The 27116-nt window shown below is 40.5% G+C and overlaps 1 protein-coding gene across 5 annotated transcripts in view; it reads right to left on the bottom strand.

The window, feature by feature from the left end:
- The window catches only part of mllt10 (MLLT10 histone lysine methyltransferase DOT1L cofactor), a 47347-nt gene extending 21166 nt beyond the window's left edge, over positions 1-26181 (bottom strand). For 2 of the 5 annotated variants that reach the window (XM_065949192.1, XM_020654139.3), the window contains exons 1-10: positions 25804-26181; positions 22251-22330; positions 16951-17005; positions 14617-14726; positions 14383-14486; positions 14171-14264; positions 2948-3046; positions 2370-2706; positions 1473-1691; positions 226-705 (exon numbers count right to left, since the gene is read on the bottom strand). In XM_065949192.1, the coding sequence (XP_065805264.1) occupies positions 226-705; positions 1473-1691; positions 2370-2706; positions 2948-3046; positions 14171-14264; positions 14383-14486; positions 14617-14726; positions 16951-17005; positions 22251-22330; positions 25804-25966 (1741 nt within the window). In that variant the 5' untranslated portion in view covers positions 25967-26181. Of the gene's footprint in view, positions 1-225; positions 706-1472; positions 1692-2369; positions 2707-2947; positions 3047-10758; positions 10866-14170; positions 14265-14382; positions 14487-14616; positions 14727-16950; positions 17006-22250; positions 22331-25803 lie in introns of those variants that run through there. The other 3 variants (XM_065949194.1, XM_065949193.1, XM_065949195.1) reach the window with 3 other exon arrangements.
- Between the last annotated feature and the right edge of the window lie 935 nt (positions 26182-27116).

Raw genomic sequence — 27116 nt, 5'->3', positions numbered from 1 at the left:
ACTACGGTGAGCACAAAGGGACACACCTGTTTGACTAACTAAGTCTTAAATAAAACCAGCCTGTTTCCTCATTTAAGCTGCCAACTACATTTATGGTAATTTGCTCATCAGAACAAAATTATAAGGATACATTTCTAAACGGGGGGTCTGAGAGAGTAATTCTCACGTTGAGATCTGTGAGGACATTGTTGTGTTTTGTGTGTTAACGTGCTGTGTCCTCCTCACCTGGACCAGTGGTTGTGGAGCCGCAGTTTTGTAGACTCCCATTCCTGAGGAGTGATGGGGACTTCTGAATCCCACCGCTGACCCCCATGACCCCCAGCCCCCTCTCTACTCCTCCTCCCACCACCCCCAGCCCTAATCCACTGCTGGAAACCAAGCCTGGCCGGCCTGAGAGCGTTGAGGATGTAGAGGTGGCAGGGGAGGCAGTGGAGGAGGAGGTGTTGGCAGTGGAGGAGGCGGCGAGAGTCAGGGAGGGAGCCGGTTCCAAAGGCTTCACATCAGTGGCAAAGCAAGGTCCAAATCTGTTTCGCCAGTTGCCCTTCTTTTTCTTTTTCACCCCGTCCTCCCCTCCTCCGGCGGCGGCTCCTCCGATCCCCGGCCCAGAGCTGGAGGGCGGGGGCCGTTTGTAGCCAGTGGACCCACTGAGGCTTGTCGTCTCGCTCGTTGTGTGACTGTGGGAATTCTCATACAGCTTCCCGCCCACTGAAATGATAAGAAAGCAGAACGGAATATTTAAGTGTAGAGCCTGCAGTCTCTAGGTGTTTTGTTTTTGTTGGTTGGCCTCAAATCCATCAAAGGATCTACTTTAGGAGGAAAGCACATTCTGTTTGATTAGTTCTTTTATAAATAAGGATTCAAACTAAACGTAACTCTAATTATGTTCTGTTCCGTCTGAAGAGCAGTCCAGTGACGTGCTGTTTACTATCATTGAAGTCTTTTTTCCCCATAAGAAAGCAAGAAAATATTCACATTGCCAGGATTTTGTACTCTTCATTTGTAGACATTCATTCGTCATTTTGTGAAATGAATGGCAGACAGATCTCGAGCGATTAAGTTGCAGGATCTGGAAAAACTGGCACAGCAGAGGTCGAGATATCCAAATTTTATGATCTAAAAATGGGACAAGCTAAAAAAAAATACTGGATCCGACACTCCCTAGAATATAGCATGTCTAGTGTCCCTAGTTAAACTGTCCATACTTATTCCAAGGTTTAACAAGTGGTATGTGATAGGACCTTAAGAAGAGAATTCATATATTTTAATTGCTAAATTCATGGAGAACCTCTTTAACAATAAACCCTGCTCTATAATAATGCTAAAAACGTCATTAGAACATGATTTTAACTGTTATTATATACCTCTGTTCCTTAAAAAGGCGGGTTATTCCCCTGTAAATTGTAGTCTCAGACTTGACTGAAAGACAAAAAAATGTTTAAATGAGGCTAGAAGTGACCATTATCATCTGGTACCTGCAGATGCTGTAGTGGCGGACATAAGAGAACCAAAAAGTGTTGTGGTTCCCTCTGACGTTCCGCCCTCTGAGCTTGGCTTAACAAGGCAGCTGCTGAAAGACGGCGGGGAGGAAAAGGTTGTCCCGCCCCCTGGACGCAAGGATGGATCTGAGAAACTTAAGAAGTCTGAGGAGGAAGAGGCTGACGCCGTCTTGCTGGCACTCGTCAACAGAAGCCCTGCATTACAGAGGGACAGAATGTAAAGAGATAAAAATGAGACAAAAGGCACAAGTGGGAACAAGACTTTACAGATGGAAGTTTCCATTTGACTCCCCTCTCCATCATCATGGGAGCAGCACAAAGGGATGTTCAATATGAGCATTTTATCTGCTCTCCCACTCTTTATCAGCTGTACAGTCAGTCCTCCCTCATCACATAGTCCTCCCATGTAACACACAAACTGCCCTGAAAGCAGACAAATAAATGGATTCTCACAGACACGCACAAACACACCTGACAGGGGCTTCAAGGTTCTGATAGTACAAAACACATGAGCTCAGTGTAAGCACTGACTCCTTTCAGGTCCTGACCTCTCCACATGTTCTTTCTTTTTCTGTGTTTGTGCCTGTGTGTGGGTGTGTGTTTGTTGGTTTTTTCCCAGACAAGGCCCCCGATTACAGGAGCCAGAGGCCAGGCAAGACGAAACACTGTTATCACGGCCACGTTCAAAAGTCTGGTGTCTGGGCAAAATCTAAAAAATACTCTGCACACGTACACACACCATCACAGTATTATTTAAGTCTTAATAACGCTGTTTTTGGTGGGTGGGCAGTCTTTGCTTTTCTATTTACTACAGGGTTAATTCCCTATTGTGGGAAAATTTTAATACAGGAAAATCTGCAGCCATCAATTCACCTTGGTGGAACGGCCCAGTGGAAGCAGAGGCAGATGTGGAAGAAGTTGCCATGGTGACCACAGCGGAGGGTAGGGGTTTCCCTGAGGAGGTGAGAGACTTGCGGCCGCCCCTCTGTCCCACGGCATGAGTCGCCCCGCTGTTCTTCTTGCTCTTAACCTCAGATGCCACCTTCCCGACATCTGCAGCTAAGCCGTCTTTGGAGCTGCTGCCGGAGTGAACGGACGAAACTTCCTGAAAGTTGGCGTTGGTAAAACGGGCGCTGCCATCGTCCAGCCGTTTCTGTGACGATGCTGGCAGGGAAGGGACTCCTCCTCCAGAGCTGCTGCTGTTGTAGGGCTGGAGAAAGGAGGTTTTAAGGGAGGAGGAAGAGTGAATAAAAATGGTTGAACGTTAAGGGAGGACAGGGAAGCACCAAAAACAGGGAAATACAATTAAAGAAACAATGCAGGTGAACAAATGAGAGGACCGAAATTGAAAGAAAGAAAAGAAGTCAAGCAGCCACCACTGCTGTAAAATCTGACCCTCTCTGTCACGATTCACCAAAACTAAGGAGTGAAAAGAAGAGGAGAGAGCTCACCTTTTCTGGGACCATGATGTTGGGAAGGACGAGGGAGGGAGACATGTCCATGGAGGTCTTCTTGTGTTTCGGTTTGTGCCTGTCACGCTCCTTGTGTTTCTAAGAGAAGAGAACAGAAAGGAGAAACAGATGAGTGAAGCTGCTTGAGACATGATACAGGGAAAAAAGGAATAAAGACAGACACAGAAAGGAAAACAGACCTCCTAAAGCCTTATTTTATAGCTCTGTGCATTTTTAGGAACATTGGTTACATACTGGAGCACATACGCATGTGTTCAGTGAAAGATTATAGCTAAAGAAATGGTAAAAATAAAACAAACTAAGGTAGGAGTTATTAGGATACAAGAACAGAAGAGGGAGGATGTGTGTGGTAGACAAAAACAGAGATAAAAAGAAAGAGCATTACATTTCAAAGGCTCAGTGGGAGATGAAAGCTTAGAAATCCACAAACACAAAGAGAGTGATGGAGGAGAGATAAAAAAACCGGGCAGGAGGAGACAGGAATTCAGCCTGCTTCAGTTTAGAGCACAGTGTGTCTAAGTGACTCGCACTGAAGCACACAAGGTCTCAATGTTTCATCCAATCATATCTTGCTTCTTGGACGATCACAGCTCAATTTACACCCTGGCTATCACACGCGCCGCCACCCTCCTATCGCACCCCCAAGGTGGCGACTGGGTGCCAACGCATTTACACCTCACATGCACGCCCCGCACGCTGACACTTCTGCACGTGCATATGAGCAGACAGGTGCACGTACACTCACACACTTACATGGACAATTACATGTAGCGCAGGCTCACATCCACACCCACTTTCAAAGAAAGCTGGTTAAAATATGCAGCGATCTTGAGACGGCATGGGACTCAACATGTTTGTAAGGCTCGGTGTTGAGAAAACCCTAGAAACACAAGACCCACCCCCCCACCGCCACCCCCAAGTGCTCTTTTTTCACCCCCCGGGGTCTCATGGAGGATCGATTGCCTGGAGGCTGGTGACAGTTTAGCCAGACTTCCTCTACGAGTGGTGGTTAACAGACATCATGAGCCAAATCCGGAGAGAGCAGCTCCACTGTAACCTCTCTGCACACTGCTTCTTCCGCTTACGCGAACACTCCTTAGTTAGGGCACAAATATTGCAGCTTTCCGTGTATGTGTCGGTTTCTGGTTTTTATTTTGAATAACTGATGCAAATATCCTTCTTTTTCTTTGTTTTTGTATAAATAAGCTTTGAAGCAGTTAAAATCAGCTTATTCCACCGTCTCATTTTTTCACAATCCTGAAATATGAAAATGTTGAGCAAGCTGTTTGCAAAGTAAAATAAAGACATTTTAGGATACTAATTGCTATTTAAAAAAGACTTCTGTGCGACTGCACAGCATGAGTTTCTCGTGATGAGCCTACTGGCACATCACTGTGTCTTAAAGGAATCTAACCCCAAGTGAATATCTTTTCATTAATCAACAAATATTTGACCTATTAAAACAGATAACTTTGAACACGCCAGTCAGATTTTCCAAAAGTCCAAATATATTCTTGCTTGTCAGATGAGAACGAAGGGATTATACATTTGCTGGGGAAATAAATCTCAAACATAAAAAAAATCACAATAGAGCTCAATCCAGAAAATGTTTCCATTTTTAGTTACAGATTAATAAAAGTTTAAGTTTATAAAGTCTGAGTTAGGTGTTGTGCTTTTTCTCTTAAAATTACACGGCCTAATAAATAAATTAAATAAAAGAGCAGTTAAAAATTGCAGCAGTTTGGCCGACAAAATGCAAGTCAACTCGTAATGGATCAAGAGGTTAACTTGCTGCTCCAAGCTGCATACAAAACAGCACTTTCACATCCCAGAATCACTAGTTTTTTTTTTTTTTTTTACAATTTCAACAGGTTAGAAAAGAAACAAAGCATGCTTAGGCAGCAGGCTCTCATACTGTTGTCGGGAAAAGTTTGAGTAAAATAATCTTCCCTGTCATTTTTGCCAGCGGTTCATGGAAAAAAGAAAACAACACATCAACATTTGTTTCATTGTTACATACTTGTTATCCTGTTGAATAATAAATTATAGCTTTGATGACTGGAGAATATGTCACAACAAGATTTCTGGTTAAACACACTAAAGAAATACATATTAAAAGGGAAAGTAACAGTAATTTAGGGCCATCATCGAAAGAAAATCCCAATGTATAAAGACAGGGTTGTGTCCTACATGCTGCCTGTGTGGACACTGACATTACATATGAGTAGTTCAGCAAACTACTTATGAGGTGCCGCTTGGGTTTGCAAAGTGTCAGGGATGAGCCCTAATTTTCTGTCCTGTGACTTATCAATCAAGAGTTTAGACCAACTAGTGCCTGTAAACAGAACAGAACACTGGAGAGAAACGAAGAATAGAAGTGAAGGACTAAAGTGAGACTGTAAACTTCCACCGCATCTTGGGAAACAAAAATGAGAGGTGATGGCAGAGAAAAGGAAGAGTGAGAGAAACAGAGGTAAATTCTCTGGGATTCCCTCGTTGTTTTTCATTAACATTCCAGAGAAAGGTGTTGATGGACAGAGCCTGAGCTGAGAGGGTCAGATAACACACGCACACACGCACACAAACAAGCGCGCACACACACACACACACACACACACACACACACACACACACACACACACACAAAAGGAGCCCAAGCACTGGGCGTGGGAAACATAACACACACACAATGTATCCCTGACACACCCTTATCAATCAGGTCAATTGATTATACAGGCAGAGACAAAGCCTTTCAGCGTGTCCTCTCGTCTCTTTCTGTGCTGCTGACCATTAGCAGCCTGATCATTTGACATGTCCGAGTGCTCTTTGAGACCGTGTGGGGTAAATGTTAAGGTGGCAGAGGACGAGGGCCATGACTATTTATCAACAAACTCACAAGCAATGAGAAATACAACAGAGGCCCGAAATCCTCTCAGTCTAAGTCACATTCTGAATGATATCAAAGCTGTTTTCTTTTAAAGGCATCAGACCACAGTGACAAATATGTGATTCCTGAGCTATCTTGATACACACAGTGTATGTTTGAATGTGATCACTAATAATTTAACCATCCGACTGTGTAGTTGTTTGATCAATTGGCTGATAACAAAACCCACAAATTACCGTATGTCTACAATTTCCAACCCTTTTAATTGTCTTATTGTGATCCTCCCCAAAATGGTCCCAAATCCCAAAGATATGAATCTAGAAAATAAATAAAAGTAAAACAATTAATTCCCTGATATGAGAGCCTTTGAACCAAAAAGTGTTATTTGCATGATAGTTGTTTTACACATTATATCATTATTATTATATAAATATATTATTATAATGATTCAATAAGTACCTAAAAGTCAAAACAGCTTTTGAACATTGGGTATTTAAGCTTGCTGCTTTGCCTTGATGTTATATTAATAGAAAAATAATAATTAAGTTTAGTTATGTTACATATCAAAGGTTTGCAACAAAGATCAAAATGAAGTATTGCCTGCAAGTGTGATACAACATGTATTTTAAATGCTTCGCAAGTCAACGCAATGGCCTCAGGAAAAAGATGAGACGGTGCAGACACAGCGGGGGGCGGGGGGGGGGAAGGGGAAACAGGAAGTAGGGGGGAAAATAATCCACCCTGGCCTGGCAGGAATTCCCCTGTGCAGTTTCCTGCAGGATTTCTGACCAGCCATTGTGCTTGCGTGTGTGCGTGTGTGTGTGTGTGTGTGTGTGTGTGTGTGTGTGTGTGTGTGTGTGTGTGTGTGTGTGTGTTTCCTTCAGGCCTTTTCTAAGCGGCCAGTGCGGGGGATCTTTAAGCCCCCGCTGTAGTATGGCTGCAGGGTCTAACATGAGGTGGGTTTACATCTGAGCCTCCAAACCACATAACAAATGCATGTGTGGACACAAACACATCTGAGCCTACTGATCTCTGACCCAGGACTGGGTATGGAGAGAGTATGAGTGTGTGTATAGGTGTGTGTGTGTGTGTGGTGAGTGAGAAATACCATTCTGACTCATGCAAATAAGACTATTTTAAAAAAACATAGCTGTAAGAGGGAGTTATAATACACAATGCCACACACACATGCAAGCACACACCATCATCTTAGAGCTAACATTGCTTAACACAATGACAGTAAATACCACTCAACATCCATAATGCTTATTTTAAAATATTATTTTATGAACAAACACAAAGAGAAATCTCTTTTGGTCCTGACCTTTATTCGTTTTTATTGAAGAAAAGTCATCTGGTCATGACTAAATAAACAAATAATAAATATTAGGGGAGTCGTCTGTTGAAATAAAAAATACAATGAATGACGTAAATGCAACATCTCATCAGAGAATTGAATTTGAGTGATAGTGGAGCATTTATTTAAGGTTTATGAAAGACCTGTCTGATGTTTAAAACTGTGGAGCTTAAGCAAGGCCAAGACACTCTTTCAACATTCATCTATTCAACCTTCCTTTCCCAATCTGAAAAATCAAGTGAATGACAAAGGAAAAGAAAAAACCACGGTAATTCAATACTGCTTACATGTTTTTCAAGACTTAAAAATACAATTTAGTACATCATTTAGCGAGCAAAAGAACTGATATTTATCCAAAGTTTGTAAGAGGAAGGTGACCCTTATGAAACAGTTAGCTAATAAGGATGTAGGACTTTGATCCTTTCATTTTTACTATCATCATATATGTTCAAACTACAGCTGATATTTATACTGTTACCTAAAATGATTGATGTCTGATGAAGGTCTAGGGCCCGCAACGATACACGTGGTGACAATTTCCCATTAAATGCTAATTGGAGCAGCTTCTGGTGTGAGGACTTAGTCTTCCTCTGTGTTTGGCTAAAACTATTGAGTTCGATTTAAAATTAAGCAAATTCCAAACACACACAAAAAATCCCAAAAGAAAACAACTAAACAAAAATACTTTAAAATGTAAAAATATTAATAGAGGCTCTGAGATTCAAATCATCTCCAGCTACGACTCTGACTCTGAAGACTTGGTGAAGGCATGCCACAGTCAGCGCAAACCTCCTGAGGCCTTAGCAAGGGGTTCGGTAACGCAGCAGGGATGCAGAAGCCAAACATGGCAAGAAAAGCACCAAGGAAGTCTTGACTCTGTCTGAAACTATCTCTGTTGGTCCCTGAGGCTGTGCTTGGGTCCAGTCAAACACAGACCAAGGGCATATGCTGTTCATCTTTTTTTCAGTTATTAACAACACGTGATGTTTCTCCCATTGTAAATATTTAGGGCCTTTGTCCTCGGTCACAATATTTTCCTTTATTGAATCAGCTCAACCAGTGCACTGAGTATGTAGATAGCAGCGTAAGTGGCAGCACCCAACTTTATTTGGCTCAAGCATTTTATTCATGTATGTCGTGATTTAAATTTGTGAAACAACAGGAAAAAATAACATTTGTTTTTCTTCTCGACCACATTCCAATTTTTTATATTTGCCTGTGTGTTATAATATTTTAGCAAACACATAAGAAAACTCTATGCTCTCGCTGAACAGCTCGGCTGTAAAGGGCCACTTGTGCTCACTGTTTTACATTATATTGAGCTATAGAACATCTCCACCAGCATACTGTAATACAGGCCTGTAAAAGTTTGTGATTGAGTATTAAACTAAAATAGTTTAATGAGTAGTTTAATATGCTCTTTTTGTAGAACAATAGCTTTGATTTTTCTGCAGAACGTTCCCTCTGTTCTGACACAAAAAATGGAACAAATGACTTGACACGTCCTGTAAATTCAGATTCTTTTTTTTTTTTACAGCCTTTGATTACATGTTATGCAAGCAGCTGTGACTGATTAAGTCACACTAATGCAGCATTCATTAGATAGCTGGTGGGTGTAGGTGGGCTGCAGACAAATCAGCAGGTATGAAGCAATCAAAATGTCAATCACTGATGGCTAATATTATTGACACTAGATTCAGTCATTTGAACACAAAATTCAAGGACTTCTTTGATGCTTAAAGTCAAGGACAAGTTGATGTTTTTGAAGTACAACCAACGTTTTCATTTCTATGTTTTGTGAGTGCATTCACTCCAGAGCTAGTTGGTCTGTTTGACATAAACCCTGGTGAGCTTTGTTCGACTGTTTGGTTTGGGGTGTAGTGCATGCTCAAACAAACTCTGGTGCACACTAGAGAACCAAACTGTTTTCCGCTTGAAAATGGGGCTCTCAGTCCTCTTCCAATTGCAAAAGAGTTTGGTTCACCATAGGTGAGAATGTGATCCAAACCAACCAGGGAAAGTGAAACATAAAGCAGTGCATTGTGGGTTAAATTCGGCCAAGTATTTCAGAACAACCAGCAAATGTCTAACAGGTTTGCAGAGCGTGGCTAATGTTAGCATTACTAAGTGCACCAACCTGCAGCCCTCCTTGAAGGTTAAAGAGCCCATATTATGCCCTTTTTGGGGTTCATATATTTAATCTATGTACCTACTAAAGTATGTTCACAATAGCTAAACTTTGAAAAAAGTGTCTGTTTTCATGTACTGCCTCTCTATGCACCGGCTCACTTCTGACTCTCTCTCTAAGGCTCTGAAGTGCCCACGTTCAGAGTCCCCACGTGTGCCAAGTCTGATCTGATTGGTTGGCCTCTCGGCTCTGCTGAAATTGGCCAGTCGCTCAGCACAGTTCTTGGAAATGTCACGCCCCTTTTACCATATTGGGAATGCAGCCACTTTGCTCCGAGGGGAGCAACAACATTAGCACCTTAGCACTACTTGTGCTACCGCAGGCTACAGCATATCGTGGGCGTGTTACAGAAGTTAACGGGCGTGCAACAGGAGCTGCTCGGCTTGCCACAACGAGCCAATGGGCTTAGATCAGTGATATCACACCGACAACACGTCACACTGGCAAAAAAATTTCGAGGGGGGCTAGAACCGAGCGTTACATGCAGCTAATGCTGCAGCTAACAGGAGGACGTAGGAGAAGCCGCATTTCAGCGGACTTTTAATTTTTGCACATAGATGTACCTAAACATGCACAGGACACTTGGAAAACACACTAAAGAGCATATAAAACCAGAAAAAGCATAATATGACCCCTTTAAAGTCCACGTGCCTTTGCTAAATGTGGTTACACAGGGTAACATCAATCAAAATACGCCATGCCATTCTTCCACTGTCGTGTTGTTTACTTACAGGTCATATTGCAGCTTTAGGTTGGCTGGCAGAAAGCACTGACCGGAGCTACAACCCTGACTAGAGGTGGGTGGCTATGGTACACACCATTTGAACAGGCTTTGGTGCACTTGACAAAAGGGCAGTGAAAGAGCAAAACAAATCCAATGAAAAAACAGTGTTGCAACTTCAACCCTGAACTGCACCAAGTCAACCAAACTATTCCAGTCATATATTTTGTAATCAACGTTTTCTTGAAAATATAGTTAAAATATAGTCTCAAACTCGTGAACCCAATATTGTGTCTTCTTGTGAGCTGAGTTTATTCCTAATTCCTAATTTAATGACTTAAAATGATTTCAACATGCACACATACCAGTTTTTTTCCATTTCTCTTTATAATTACACAAACATAGGTCCTCAGTCACTCTTCTTGTCATAAATAATCTCTTGCCATTTTATTCACAAACTGTCTCCGTAAAAGCTCATTACAAAGCCATTAAAATGTCCACTGAAAATGGTTATTGATCAGTGGTTTGTCTGTCCCTTCACAGAGAGAGCATGTGAAACTGAGGGCGTATGTTTCCGACTGAGCCACAGTCATGGGGTTGGAGGCATAGAGAGGGTTAGATCTGAGGGCTGTCTTACCTTATCGTCCGTGTCTTGGGGTCTATCCATACACTGAGTGGAAGAGTCACTTAATCTTTGAGACCTACTACCACGGCCCCTGCTCCTTCGCTAAAAAGAGGTAAAGAGGAACTCCAAGTTACTGGATGAAGTCCAGAGAAAAAAGGCTAGAACCAAAAAAGAACTAGAAAAAGGAACAAAAAAAACTGAAGCTAAAAAAAAAACAACTGACTGAACTTAAAGAAAACTCAAAATTCCAAAACAGTCAAAAAGCATTTGGCATTGGTTATAAAGTGATGGTTACAGGTGTGAGCTCTTTGGTACGAGTATGAAATGCATGGCGGTAGAGGAAGTTCAAACAGCTACACATTAGATGTAAACTGCACCAAAAATGCTCTTATTTGATCTTCCATTGACCGAACAATACCAATGTATTTGAAGAGTTATAAAGTAGAAGAATGGCAAAAGTAAGGCCCTACAACACCATAAGTTGGGTGTTACTACTGTTTTAAAAAGAGGCATCGTGGGACAAATAAAAGGCCTTGCTGATCAAACTTTGCCCTAGTCACTCCTCATTGAATCTGATGCATTAGTGTGATAAATAACTTAAGTCATAAATTGCACCTTGATGTGTGATGCTTATCTAATCCCAACTCACAACTACGGATCTAAGGCCAAGGATTCTTTAATAAATGGGGACAAATTTACTCTCCCAGGCAACTGCATTTTTGGATAAGTGTTAATGACCCCACGAGCAGCTCTTGTCACATAGCTTCCCTTTAAAAGTCAGAATCTGGATTCTAATGCTGCCATATTGGAGGTAACCATGTATTGTTGAACTGCTTTGTATCTCTGCCCTTTTAATGTTGGTGCTCCGTTTTATTTGGATAGATTTTCAGCTTTATTACACTTTTAATTCAATAAACGCAACTTACTGTATCTGTACTGCAAAAATGATCATCCACTTAAGATAAGTTGCTTTGGAAAGCAGCTTAGTCAGACAGCTAGTGACAAAAAGTTAGGCAACATGGTTTATAGATCTGATCACATGAGATGCTTTTAGATGCATCTCTGTACCAGCAAAGTAAAACAACAAAAAAGTAACGCTGATTTATCAAGTAGTTCAATTAAGCAACTAAAAAATGAGGAAAATGGATTGTACATCGTCTTGATGAAATAGCTGACGGAGGAGAAATCTTAGTCCAGACTAAACAAGGATGAACTCAGTTCAGAATTAGATTTGGATGATGGCTGAGTCCAGTCAAATACCATACGTTGCTAACATGCCGTATACATCCATCAAAAGGCATTTTATGAAACGCTCTCTGCTAACAACATTGCCCTCCTCGTCATTGATTCCCTCTCGTACATTCCTGTCATCCACACGATCTCAGTTTAATGACATTATGCACCAGCATCCAAAGCCATTCATACACGATCAATACAACAGCATGAGTCTTTCCATCAGCGTTTGTTAACATTGCAAAATGTCATCGGTGTATGTTTGTGTGTCACACACATATATAGCTTTCCCTGTGTTTCCATCAAACCACTGTTCCAGAAATTATAAGAATCAAGTCATGTTTGCTTATTTCTTATTAGTGTCCCTCCCCCAACTCAACAATGTGTACGCATTTATGTGTGTTCATGTGGGAAAGGTTGTTAACTGCTAGAGAGATGGAACAAAATCTAGAGCACAACAGGACATCTCTTCAGTCAATGTGCGTGTACAGAAATCACATTTCCTCTGCATATCCAGTTGTTGGACTTGTGTTGATACGCCTCTCCTTTTCATTCCTCTCTTATCTGATTGAATTGTGTTTGACAAAGGCGAGCTGTCCACCTATCAGGTTTGCATTATGCTGGCTTCATGGTCAGAGCAAGGCTAACAAGACCACAAAAGATGAGGAAGGGCCGCGACCATGGACAATAAACCAGTTATCTGTCATTGAGGAGTGAATGCCAATTGTTAAAAAATTTAATAAAAAATATTCAGTTTTTCTGTCTTCTCAAGGTTAACCTTAAGCCCTTTAAAGCCATATAATTCATTCTACTTTGTATTTTTATACGGTAGACTTCCCATACGGCAGCACTTAACTGCCACTGCAAGGTTCAATTGAAACAATGTGTCAAAATTTAAGTTGGACAAAAGCTTCAGCTATACCTGATGACTAAATAATAAAAGACAACTGACAGGAGAGGTTGCTTACAAAAAAAGTTAATTGATCAGGTGAAGGTTTTTGTTAAGAAATTAAAATACATAAGTAATGATTGAGTCTGATTAACATTTTTTTTTTAAATTTAACATCAAAACCAGACCCAGGGGTCCCATCAACTGCAAAACCCAACCCACAGCGCCCACTCTGAGCTGAGTATAAATACACAAAGGAGTGGATGAAGTTGTCAGAGAAACTAGAGGGATGAGGAGGGAGGAGGAATAAGGAGAGATAGTGAGGTGTTGATTGAGGATAAAGCACAGGTGGATTGTGACAAGTTGTTGGGTAACACTGGTCCGCTGAAAAGATAAACCATATGGAGAAGAAAAAAATGGGAGGCAATGGAGGAAGGTTGGAGACGGGTGCGCAGGAAAAAGTAATTGTCCAAAGAGGGTAGAAAAAGATGGAGGGGTGGAGAACATAAGAAAGTATTTAAGGTTAGGAAAATTATTAAAAGTAAAGAAAGTAAAGTGTGATGTGTCTAAAAGGTTATTTTATGTGTAGATCTAGATGGCCAAAATATCAATCATCCTTATTGTTAGACTTAAGGGCACTCCAGCATCACATAGAAATAACAAATGAATAAGAGTGACTTCATACTGATATTAATAAAAGAAAGATCAGAGCTCTTTTTTTTTTTTTAAATAAAGTGTATGCATGAGTCTTTCAAAAAGCTAGGCGATAGTAGCTTAGTCTGTAGGGACTTGGGTTGGTGAGCAGAGGGTCGATGGCTCAAGTCCTGGTTCGGAACACGTGTGCAGGAGAGGTGTCAGTTTACTGCCCGAGCACTGCCTGTGCTGAAATGCCCTTGAGCAAGGCACTGGACAGTTATGTCACTCCGACATCTCTCTATTAATGCATGTGTTTAGGTCCTGTTAGTGCTTTAGGGAATATATGTGTGTGTGAAGAATGTCTTTAAAAAAAAAAAAAAAACGTAATCATTTTCCTTGGGATTAATGAAGTGTAAACAAAAAAGAAATTGTGAAACTTGTCATGTACAACACACAAATACCAAATTGTATATCTACACCATCACAACTTTGAACAAGTTACTGATGTATCATTTAAATTTGAAACCCCCAAAACAATAGAAAAAAATGTGTATCCTTCATGATGTTGATCATGAGACACTGCATCATGACGTGTGAAGTAATGGTTTACAGTATTAATAGACAAGCTATCAGTGGAAAAGGTTGCAAATATGAGAGGACACTCACCAATTTGCTGTGGTGGTATTTGCAATATCCACAGTACTTGACGTTGTCTGCGTCTGATCCTTGTTCCTCACATAATAACCCCGCAAACTGGGCACTGTGGCAGAGAGGAGATTGTTGTACTGGTACTCAACACCTTTCTTGCATTTTAGGGAAGAAAACTGAAGAAACAAGCTCCCTCTTTGTGGGGTTAATGTGATTTAAATCGGTCTCACCATGTGACATGAAAGGCCTGCCGGCAGCCATGTTTGTTGCAGGTCATACATGCCCCAGTGGCTGCTTTACTTTCTCTGCCCTGATCCTCACAGATATAGCATGTCTACACAAACGCACATAGAAATGAGAAATGTGTAACCTCAACAAACAAAAAAAAAAAAAAACATACTCTTCCATAGCTTCCTCATCAATTGATTTGTAACATTTCAGAATGTGGGAATACATTTTGTTACCTTGTTGTAGCGCTCGTGAGGCACAGACTGGAGAACTATCGGTTCCATAGTAGACACATTGGCAAATTCCACCTCAGGTATGTAAAGGGCGCAAACAACATGGGCCCAGCCTGCAAAAACACAGAGAAAGACATTAACCTCAGCACATATAACAGCTAAAGTTTGTGGCAACGCTCTAAAATGTGTCGCAAGAGGGACAAAGGCTGATAACCTGCTCTATATATCTCACTACACAATTTAATCAGCTGCGATGAACAAAAAAACATGCCCCTTCCTGCACATTCTTCACAGTTGTTCACACAGACTCTTGAACATGTGACCTACAAATGGTCTCCATCCCAAATACATTTCTGACTCTTTTGTTACACTTCTGTGATTGGTCCAGTTTATTTCAGGTTTATTCCATTCATCTGCACACATGATTAGTTATGTCTTCCTAAGTATATATGACCATAAACAAAAAACTAAATAAAGTGCTTGAACTTGTTTCCGGTATGCCCCTTTTTGATTTGGATCAAGTCTAAAATTAAAAAGAAATCTATCAACAATCATACATAAAACTTCCCTGGCACAAACACGCAAACAGAACAGAACCTAAATGTCATATTGAATCATCATGAAAGTGTCCAAAAAATGCCCTTTGAGTTACAGTCCCCAATGAACTTTGTGAAAGCTGAATCGTAAATATGTTAAATTACAAACTGGTAGTTAATCTATCCAACTAACACACAGCTGCCTGTCAGTGAAGACAAACTGGGGGCGGTGGGATGACAAGGGGGCCTGCTGGAGTGGCAGCAGAATTGACGACGGGCCGAGGAGGAGCAGAAGGGGGTCGGCGGAGGGTCAAACGGAGGTGGGAGTCTCCTGCCACACTGGAGGTGTCTGTTTTTCCCCCGTAGCGAAAAAAAAAAAAAAAAACAGGCTTAAACTTACAGTTGAACCCCTGACCTGCCTTTGACCTGGTGAGCGGGACAGGGGGAGGAGGGCAGAGGGCGGGACGGAGGGGAGGCGGCGGGTGTGAAATGGGGGCATGTTGTTGTTTTGAAGTCCCTCCAAGAATCTGGAAGAGGCCTATAAAACAGGACTATAAAAGTGGCACAGCCTTCCTCTGCAAACTGAGCATTCAAACGTTTTGCCCCCCAAACTACCAACAAAGCATTACAAACATCCTCTTCTCTCTGATGTGCTGAGACAAAGACCTTGAATTTTGCCGATTACACATCTTGAGTGTGTTTTGATTCAAAATAAACAAAATGCTGTCAGTTTCTGATGATGGCTCTACAGCACTTCTTGCATAAATCACCCTTAAACCAGCTTAAACCTCAACCCAAAAAACACCAGCAGTTTCTTGATAAACGAAATCCAAATGTTCATATTGCTGCCACATATCCCACATCACACTGCCTTGTAAGAACCTGTTGCTGATATATTTATTTATGGAAAAACATTTAATATTTATATCTGAAGGATTACTTTTTGTTATCATTCTGTAAGTGTGAAACTTCCTCAAATTGTACATTATTATTTTTGTACTTAAATAGAAGCACACATATGTACTATACATCTAAAGCTATAAAAGACAAAAAAGCATCTTAATAATTAATTTATTTCTCTCCCTCTGTCTTGCTTTTCTTTCTTCTTCATGAGATAAAAGATCAAATACTAGTTTTAGACTAATACCTTTGCTCTGCTTTATTACTGTCCCACCTGAAATAACAGCGACTACCACACAGATCAACAAGTGAAGAGGAACTGCCAGAAGCTGAGAAACGGACGGCCGGGGGAATGAGACGGTGAGAGAAAAATGGGAGGAAAAAAAAAAAAGAGAGGGAGAGAGGGGTCATGGGAAGGGTAAAATAAAAGAGAAAGTAGTAAAACGGTGTGTGTTAGTGTTGTCCTGATGCCTCCCTGCAGGCCTGGACACAATCCCACAGCTGTGCCGCTCTCTGACTGACTCAAGCAAACACACACACACACACACACACACACACACACACACACTCACATACACACAGAATATTTACAGTCTCCACCAAGCTGACCTCCCAATGAACCCAGAGAGGAGACTACTCACAGGCCATGCACTATACCCATCCTGTCCCGCCCCCTCATAAACATACACACACACACACACAATCTCATAAAACATGGACTGGCAAAGTCGGTGAAGAGAGGCAGCACACACAACAAACAGCAACATAACTCTCCCAGCATGCTCACACCCCTTAAACTTGCCAGTGACACGCAATTAATGACAAAATACACAAGAGGCTCACCACAGATGTTTGTGTGTGGAGTGTGTTAAAGTGTGTATGTAGTGGATAGAGAATTTACCTCCGTTATCTGTCCTCTTCAGAGCTCCATCTTTGTGGGGACACAGCTCACATCTCTGCATGTGAGAAAGAAACATCAGGTCATGTACAAAAAAAAGTCAACCTCATCTACTAAGTAAGACACAAACACACGAGTATGACAAATATGTCAGTGTGTCAGGTAACCTGACAAGTGGTCCTGACTTGGACAGGAGGCCAGAAACTCTGCGAAAAGCTGCTCGCTATCTGCTACCTGAGGTTGTTTCTCCCTGTGTGTGTGTGTGTGTGTGTGTGTGTGTGTGTGTGTGTGTGTGTGTGTGTGTGTGTGTGTGTGTGTGTGTGCAAAAGCTACTCCCCAGGAAATTGTCCACTCCTCTGAGTTGCCTGCAACTGAGCTGGTGTACCCCATATTTAAGCCTCATACACGAAGAGGACTGAGAGTGAAGGTTACTTCACTGTGAGTGAAGGTTACTTCACTCACAGTGAAGTAAGAACAGGAAGAAGAAAGATCTTGTTCCCATTTTGTTTTCAAGATGCTACACATCTTACAGGGGTTACTTAAGGTAAACATATTCTCTTTCCCCAAAAAATTGTGCCCCATGTACAAAGCCTATGGTCCTCCAAGCGGGCGACCTAGACTCAGGTCTGGCCTATGGCTCCTTTCCCTCGTCATTCCCTGCTCTTTCTCCCTGGTTTCCTATAATAACCATTATTACCAATAAAGTGTTGGTAAACAATCAACTTGTTTGTTGCACATAACTAAATACTTCACATTCCCTCCATGGTTTGACATTAAATCAGACATAAGATCACTGGCAACACCATTGTATCCACTGACACAGGAACATTAATGTTTAAGGGCGCACCCACAGTCAGCCAAGTTAACCCGTATTGTGCTAAACTTTGAAACACACGTGTGTGTGGGCTTAGAGTTGATGCTGTAGCTGTAATTAACAAGATGATCTCACAGGAAACACTAACAAAACACCATTATTTGAATGTATGAATAAAATGTTAATGTTTTTTATTTGTAAGGCAGTATTTTAACTGGCCTGAGCGTGCCAGTGGAACATACAATAAGCTTTCCCAGGCATCTGGGTCAACGTGCCAGTTATAATGTCAAGCCTTGACCGTAATGGGAGTACTTACTTCATATAAGAATAACTGAAGGCCATCACGTCTTAAAGTTCTCTAAAATAAGTGCTGTATCATAAAATAATACTTTATATTTTATAAACCCTAGGGATGGGTTACGAGTACTCGCCGTTGACCCATTATTCGAGTAACATTTCGTTACTCGCGCACCTGTGCAAGTGCTGCTTTCAGCTACAAAACTTGAACTCATACAGCGTTACATGTGTGACCCAGCTTCTTTTTTTTTCGCCTAACTGAATATACTAGGTAGGAAAACAATTAACAGGATACAAACGTATGACTTCTCCGGCCACGGCTTCAGCTTTAGTACACACCGAGCCAGATTTCAGCAAAAACAACTGTTTTACGGCAGCTACGGCAACTCTCTAGGAACATATTATTACACCGAAAGCACAACAAATACAGAACCGTCTGCTACACCTGCGACATGTCAGTCAAGAAAAGTGACGTCTTGAAGTACTTCGACAAAAACGATGAAGTTAATGTGCAGTGCAAGATATGTGGCGTTAAACTTGCATACCATAGAAATACTAGTTCGATGCTTAACCACATGCGCTTAAAGCACAAGGAGAAAACAGCAGAGACAGAAAACAGGCAGTCTCGCATGATGTCATTTGCTAGCCCTGTTAGCACACGTCGTTGTGATGAAACCAGAGCGGAGAAGATTAACCTGCTAATAACCAAAATGGTAACTGGAGATATGCTCCCATTAAGTTGTTGGTTATTTATTTATATTTATGTTTAAATATTGGCTGTTTATGTCATTTTACAGGCATAAAGTCTACAATTCTGGTCCGGGAGGTCTGTGTCTGACGAACCCTTTTTTTTGGTTTACGGTTAAAAAGAAAAAATAATAATCTGCGGGTACTCGAGTACTCGTTCATTAGGTAATTTGAGTAATCGAGTACAGGGATTACTGTAAATTCCCATCCCTACTAAACCCACAATCTGTCTAAACTCAACACTTGCAGGCTATAGACAACAAGATTATCTTTTATTGATTTCTTGATTTCATAAAAATCTCTTGATTTTCATGTATAAATACAAGGAACTGTATCATATCCAAGCATAAATATAAACATTTTGTTTTGTCAGCAGACATCCATGCAAAAATAATACAATTAAAAAAGATGACATTTTAAACAGATTAATTTGTAAACAGAACTTTATCAAGTGTTTATATTTTATTGGCTTCAATAGTCTTGTGCTCTGGGCTCAAAAGTGTGTAGGGGGCGTGGCCTCAATAGCCCTGCAGTAAGCAGTGTGCTATGTGCATGTGTATGAGGAATAGCATAGATATTCACGTGTACTAGCATGAAATCAGGTTTTTTTAGACAAGATTATGCTAAAATATATTTTCTTCAACTATATTTAAGTTCCCTGTTGAGGGCCAATCTTCAATTTTGTAAATTCCTGGTTTATTCCTGTTAATTCCCGTAAATTTCTGTTAATTCCCATGGAAAGTTTCCAACTTTGAAAATTCCCAGAATTTTGGAACCCTACTAAAGAGACATTGTTATTGTCAGTATTTTTTTAGGCCTGTCCCCCACTAAGGATTTAGAGTGGAATCTGGTCAGATTTTCCTACAGTCGACTGATGAAAGTCGAAAGTTTTGTTTAGTTTAGTTTTTGCACTCATTGATATTCTCATTGAGTTTAAACCACATCATTCAACTCTTTGTCTTCTAGACTTGGAATAACATTTATTCCCTGATAGGACTTGATCTATCGTTGTACTCACTCACTCTGCATCAATTTGACCTTATAACAATATCACACATGATTTCCAATACATGAGGCTCACACACTGCCAGCCCAGTGTGTGCCGATCAGACCAGCGAAGAAACAAACATTCACCTGAGGCTCTGACAAACGAATCGTCAAATATTTGACTAAATGGAGTCACCGCTAGTATTTTGGACAACAAATCTGGTTTCTCCTTATCTGGTTAATAGATTAATTGGATATCTTGTTATCCTGTTTAATTTCTGAAGAAGAAACTCTGTCCTCATTGCTACAAGTTCTTAAAGTGAACAGATCATTCCTTGCACCTTTATCAACCACTACTCATGGAAATCTTGCCCTAACAACATCTGGGCAAGTCTTCAGAAGTTTGCCGAGGTCACATTAAGTTGAAACTTGGCAGTCGGCAAGCAATATAACTGTGGTTTCACAATAAGAACACATAATATATTGCGGCTCTTTAGCCCAATCAGTTTAGTTTGAAGTGACAAGATCCAGAGATCTGTTGAACGGGTCAGTTTGATATTAATTTGTCATCAGTAATATTTTCAACAACAATAAATGCAAATGTATGTAGTAAAATGTAAACATCTTTGTTTCAAATTTGCAATAAAGCAAGTTTAGTCACATACTGTATGTGACAAAGGCCTGAACAGTATTAAATCAATGCTGTGAGTGAACCTAACCATAGAAAGTGTCAATAACCAATAACACTATATTTCTCTCTGTATGCTGCTCCTTCTTCCTCCTCTGTCTACCATTCAAATACACAGTCATTTAAATACATTTTAGTCACATATCCTGAAGAGGCACATTGAAGTGTATGATTATTAAACCAGAGATCAGTGCTATTATTGCACTGAACCATAACAAAAGGGGGAAACATTAACTAATTGATAACATGCACTCCCCAATCTAGCATTATCTCCCTCCAATCCAACATCAATGTTGAATATTTTTGAATAAACTTTTGTGGTCACATCTGACCCAAGCATACCAACAAAGTGCTACAACAGAATAAACGGTTACAAATGGCATGTCATTTTAGTTTAAGAATTCATCGACTGCTTTAGACCTGACGTCTGCCTTTTTCAGTTCATCTAAAAGCTTTTCAAACACATCTGTAGCTCGTAATTCAGACCTGCGAATAGTTGAAATGTCAGTCAGCTACGTCTATCATCCCCAAACGGCCAGCATGCATTCTCTCACTACTTCGGAGTCTATGAATGGCCACTCCTTTTTGCCAAGATTCAAGACACACAGAGGGAAGCTTCTGTAAATCTTTGTTGGGCTGTGCAGGCACCAAGGTAACATCTCTGTACTTTACTTTGCCATCCCTCTCCTGTGATCACTCTGGGGAAGTTGGTCTGGATCAGGGGTCAGGTGTTTCAAAGTGATGCCCTCTGAATGTTTTACTCTTATTACTGCAACGCACTTGTTGCAAATGGGGCACAATGGTTTTGCGTTTGGTTAAATACAAAAGCTTAATACTTTGCAGTCCAGGCAGGGTTGCAGTGACGGTTTTTCGCTGTCTATTATTCGTTTAAGGGTGAAGATTGCTGATGCTGGTTCACGAAACTACTGGTACAGGCAGCAAGGTTACCTTTTTTTTTTTACCTAAACCTTGTCCGATAACAGCTGATGAATTAGTTAATCCTTGAAATTAAATGTGTTTCAACACAATGGGCACCATGTTGGAGGCAAAGTGGCTGTTTTAAGTTCAGCTGCTAAAACCACCTTTTTAAAATATTGGACTCGACGTCGCAGGGAGTACTCGTGTTGTCTCACTCTGGTTTAGGTCAATGTACAGTAAGTGGTAGTGAGTGTGAGTGGACAGTAGAATGGTCTTTGACTAGACTATGTGATGTTGTTTTTCAATAGCTTTCCTAATCTTGCAATGCAAACCAAGGAAGGGAGAAATGTTGAGAGAAAGGCTGCAAGGAAAGATGTGAACCTACAAGCTGTCATAAAAAAATAAACCTTCTGCTGTGCTTTGTCTCCGCTCACATGTCAACAAATATAGCCAGAAACGGCAGAGGATGCACATTTAGAGACAAAGATATGGGAAAAAAGAAAAAAAAATCATGCTTGCTCTTTCATTCAACATTGTTCCTGCTTGTTTGAATGTAGGTGACTGGCACTGAACAAACCAGCCAACAGCGGGGCTTTAGAGACATTACTGAGGGTGATGAAATGTAACTAGCAGTATCTTCTTGAAGCTGTATTGTGATATTTTAACTTGTGTCCTCCAAGCCCTTTGGACAGACACACTAAGCAAGAAGGTCCTAACATGCCACTATTTTCTTGGCATATCTATAAATGACTGCAGCATTGTTCAAGAGCAAGTCCGCAATCTTTACTAAAGAGTCTTTTTTTTCCAGGGGATCACTCATAAAAGAAATGATAGCTGGATTATGTGACTCACCACGCGGGCCGCTCTCTCCTGAGACTCACACTTTCTGCAGAACCAGGGACCTGTGGGCACCTGCACAATGCCATAGCAGGCTGAGGAGAGACAGAGGGGGGGGGGGGGGGGGAATTAACTTACGACAACAAAACCACAACAAAAGCTTTATACCACAGAATATAACACTGTTAATTGGAATAACACTAAACAGAATAACTCCTGATGAAATGAAATCTCCACAAACTAACTATTTCAATGCAGAAGGCAACTTGTTACTTTTCTGGTTGAAATGAAACCGTGAACAAAGTTTAGATCTTACAGACTGCCCAACACGCTGTTGTTGTTATTTGTTACATCACAGATTAAGTAAAAAGTCATAACGACCGCTAGAAGTCACATTGTTATATTATTTGAGGCAGTTTTATGTTACTAACCCTAAGGTTCATAGGCAAAAGAGACTTGGTTGCTATTTTTAACGTAAACTTACACTTTGTCCACTTAGCCAACAGTAATGATTTACAAAACCTAATTTACCGCAGATAGTAACTATGATCTCTTAGTTTGAGGTATAACCTTATTTCACTGATGCCTACATGACTTAAGACAATCCTGAGGACCCTTATGATATCAATGTGATCAAGTAATGCATCATATTGGTGGTATAATGCAAATTACCCACAATTTGCTAGCTTTAAAATAACATTACACTCTCTGCACCACACTGCTTGATTTGTTATTGTCACGGGATAATTTACTTTAAAAAAAACGAACATTTAAAGGGATTATTAGTCATGGTATCAGATCAGGGCATTGCCAGGAATACACACCAATACCTCATACCACATTATAGGCATCAGAGGCCAATAACGATAATGTTATTGGGACAACTCAAGCCATTATTCTGCCTTGCTGTTTTGCGTAAAAGTACAAAGCAAAAAAACTAGGAGAGAAAATTGCTATGTTGTAAAGCCAGCATCTAAGGTAGTTACAGAGGTGAATCAACGCTGAAGGACAGGACAACAATGTGAGTTTGTATGTTTTTCCAGCGCTGTTGGTTCCCAAAGATGTATGCCAGCAGGAAACGCAAAAATCATACAATGGGGTAGCACTATAACAGCGGTCTGTAGTTAAGTGAAAAACGGTGCATAATAGCATAGCATTCTTTGAGTGCTGTTGGAGAATTTCTGTATAAAAAAGGGCTTTAGACGTTTCAGCACAGGCAGTACGACCCTAAATGCAGTAGCTCGACCCTAAATAGCCTACCTCTACACATTTTCAGATTATCTCTGATCAGACCAGAGCCCATAATCCAGTGGAATAAACAGCTATAATCCCGATCTCAGGGAACAAAACATCCAAAAGGTTACAAAGTTCAAATGGAGAAATAAAGAAACTGTTACCAGATTTACAGAAAAAACATTGAAGACAGCTGGAGGTTCAGATATTCTGCAAACCTGATTCACTGAATTATTATGGCTGGCTGATCGATTCTCTTGCCATTTTTATTGTTGTCCTGATTACAGATGTCAAATACAGTACTGTGATTGCTTTGTTGTTATTTTCAGCTTTTCTCAAAGACTCGGGAGAGCATTTAAAGACAAAGAACACATGTTTTCATTCATCCTTAATATGTCAACTAATGTCAAGTTGTCAACTAATTTGAGCACTTGCAATTTATAATGTACTGCATCCCGTGTAGCACGCAGCTATGCTGTTAGTATGAGATACAATATTTAACAAACATTCATGTAAGAAAAATACAAACGCAATAGTTTAGAATAAAAACACTTTTTGACCGTGCTGCTGATGAATACTTTTGTCCCACCATAAAACATTAAGTGAAAATTGAAATTAAAAAAAAAAAACAGTCTATATAAATTTGTACCAGATTTAATCTCGACACTTGACAATAAAAAATTACTTACATGTGCATTTTTTACTTGTGTGCATTACAACACATTACAAACAGCATTTGCGATCTTACAAAAAACTCTCTAAATGCTACCTACAGAATCAGTATAAAGACATTTTTTATAGAAACAATATATAGTGTAAATTTGGACACTGAGCCTGATTAATTGAAGCACTTCAGGGCTCAATACTTTTTTTTTTTGTTGCAAATATTTAGTGGGTCTTGTTTTGGCAGAATTGATTCGAATTCAATAAATGCCATTTCTCTGCTGGATATTATAATTCTGTAATAACAAAAAGCTTTAATCTAAACTCAATTTTTTTTTATCATTAACCAACTGCTGGCAACAATTGAAATCCCAAAAAGCCCCTCAGTGTACGCTGTTGAATGCTCCTATTTAAATTTCATCAGGCAAACATTGTTTGATCTAAACAGAAACTGCTTTGAAACAGGTTATCAATCCTAATAAAGTAGGCAATGCCCTGCATGATTTATTATTAACCTATGAAATTTACAATTTAACATCTGCGAAGCCGTTTAATATTTTGCAATGGGCACCTGTTTGATATAAGGATTTAATCTGATGTGATTTAGAAAACACCTTATTCCAGTTTTCAGTGTTTATCAACTCTTCATATTGAAGCTTTATGATCGAAAATGTGGCATAAATAACGTGTTCGGGGATATACGTATGGTTGATGGTGTCTTTAACTAAACTATTAAATGCATATCATCTTAGACAATGTGATACAATACATCCTGCTGAGTCATGAATCTTGACTGACAGAGGAATTGTGTGACGCTGATAGTAATACTATGAGATTTGGCAAAGGTATAGGTATCTTATAAACAATGTATTAAAACATATTGGTGCTAATCCTGTTAACACAACTTAAATACCACAAAGAGAAACATGTGGGTCAGATATATTTACCCCAGTTGTGTTGCAAGGTATGTTACAGGTCTGCAACTGGTATGTTATTACTGATATGATCCTGCCAGGTCTCACTTAACAACATGTGTGTAAACACACCAGCATGCTTCTGCAGGTGATTATAGAGAAACTGACAACGCAAATAGTTTTCGGGCTCTTGCTGTGTTGTACACATGGCCGGCTGTTACATTTGTAAACAGTGGACGTCATCATCCGAGTCATCCACTGTCTTTCCAGCTGAAGATCACTGTTTACTGCAAGACAACATGTGTGTCAGAAATCATTGTTTGGATGCATTGTTAGATTTAACATTAAAAAACATGGCAGCACTTACACACACATTATCTGCTCCGTGTGCCATGTCATGCAGACAACAAGTTTATCTGTCAGTGGTCTTAATCGGAGGGAAGATCCTTGAGACAAGCGTGGACTCCCACTATAAACAATATGACAGCTTCTGACAGGGGAGTGAACACACGACCTCCACACACAAGCTGCCAACTTTAGTCCAAAGCGGATTAAACAGGCTGTGTTAGCAGCCAGAAACAAAACAGAGGACTGCCCTGCTGCATGAGGAGCTGAGCCTGACCTCAGCCTGGCCTTGCTGCGGGTAGCCGGAGGAGGAGGCTACATACGGGGCGCAACATAACCTTGTATCAAGACAACGCTAACTAGCCCCGAGGCTAACAGCTAACACCTAGCCGAGCTCACCAGTACCAGCTTACCTTGATGCACGGCGACATTGCAGCCATGTCCGTCGCAGTACACAAGCGGGTTTTCCGCCCAGCCTCTCTCGTCAGAGCAAACACAGCACCCGCCGATCATCTCCTTCATATTATTTTTCGACACCTCGTCGTCCGCCGCCAGACAACGCTCGCCGGAGACCATCTACGAAGAAAGCGGACATGCGGAAGAATACGACAAAAAAGATAACCCGAAACATTCGCTGAAAACCTCCTTATTTCCCCCGCTACACGGCTTTAGGTTCCACTCGGTCGAAATGTCATGTTTTAAACGTATTTTCGTCCCTTTTTGACACCGTGTATTTTCACCAAAACATCTACTTCACGGCGCGATGGTGAGCAAAAGAGGGGGGGGGGTGGTGGGGGGGGGGACGTCGTAGAGAACAGGAAATGCGTAATGACGCAAGGCGCATACGCGTGCGTGTCCTCTGATAGGAAGTAAAATACGGATGTGATTGGACCCTCGGTAACAACGTGCAAATTTCGCTCCACATGGCCGAAATGTTTGAAAACTTGTAGCCAAGTGACTTCACTTTTCCCCCCGTCAACATTGTAGCAACGCTGGGGTAGGCAAATATGTGACTGTTTCTATCAAATAAGGCCTGAGTTCAGCAGCAGCAGCAGCTTTAAGCACAAAGTGTAGTGAACAAATGTGTGAGTGTGTGTGTGTGTTTTCAAATGTGTTTACAGGAAACTTCTGGATGGGTCTGGATTAAGCACATTACACATTAATAGTGTTATTACATCACGGTGAAGTACATATTTGGTATGTTGTACATGACTTGTGAGCCTTACGATTCAATTTTTAACTCAATGTGAGTTTGGTTAAGAAAAAGTAAAAAATAAGTAGGCCTAAATATCTAAAAAAAAAAGTTATATTTATCAAAAATAAGACAAAGTTGAGCAATGCAATCTCTAAATATATAGCCTGGGCCCTTGTTTTTGTTTGTTAAACTAGTTGCATAGACTACACTACTGTTGTTGTCTTAATCTCTGAGTTGATGCTTGTTTCATTTATATTATAATATCCAGTAAGAAGAAATCTGAACTCATGTAGGTTCCTTTTTTTTTTTTTTTTGCAGCTAATCTAAAGCTCTGTGGTAAGATTTCACAGTATAATGAGTGCTAGGCCTACTGTCAAACTTTCATTACTATTCATAGAAACGTGCATCTTTACAATTTGTTGTACCGAGCCGAAACTCTTTAAAAACATGTGAAAGTTTAATTACAAACACATTACTGCCAAAATCACAGTGCATTACTCACTGAAATACAGGAAACATCCAACACTCGTG

The sequence above is a fragment of the Labrus bergylta genome, chromosome 20, assembly GCF_963930695.1.
Source record: "Labrus bergylta chromosome 20, fLabBer1.1, whole genome shotgun sequence".
Taxonomy (NCBI): domain Eukaryota; kingdom Metazoa; phylum Chordata; class Actinopteri; order Labriformes; family Labridae; genus Labrus; species Labrus bergylta.
The sequence above is the reverse complement of the archived record's forward strand: the minus strand, read 5'-3'. Positions and strand labels throughout refer to the sequence as shown.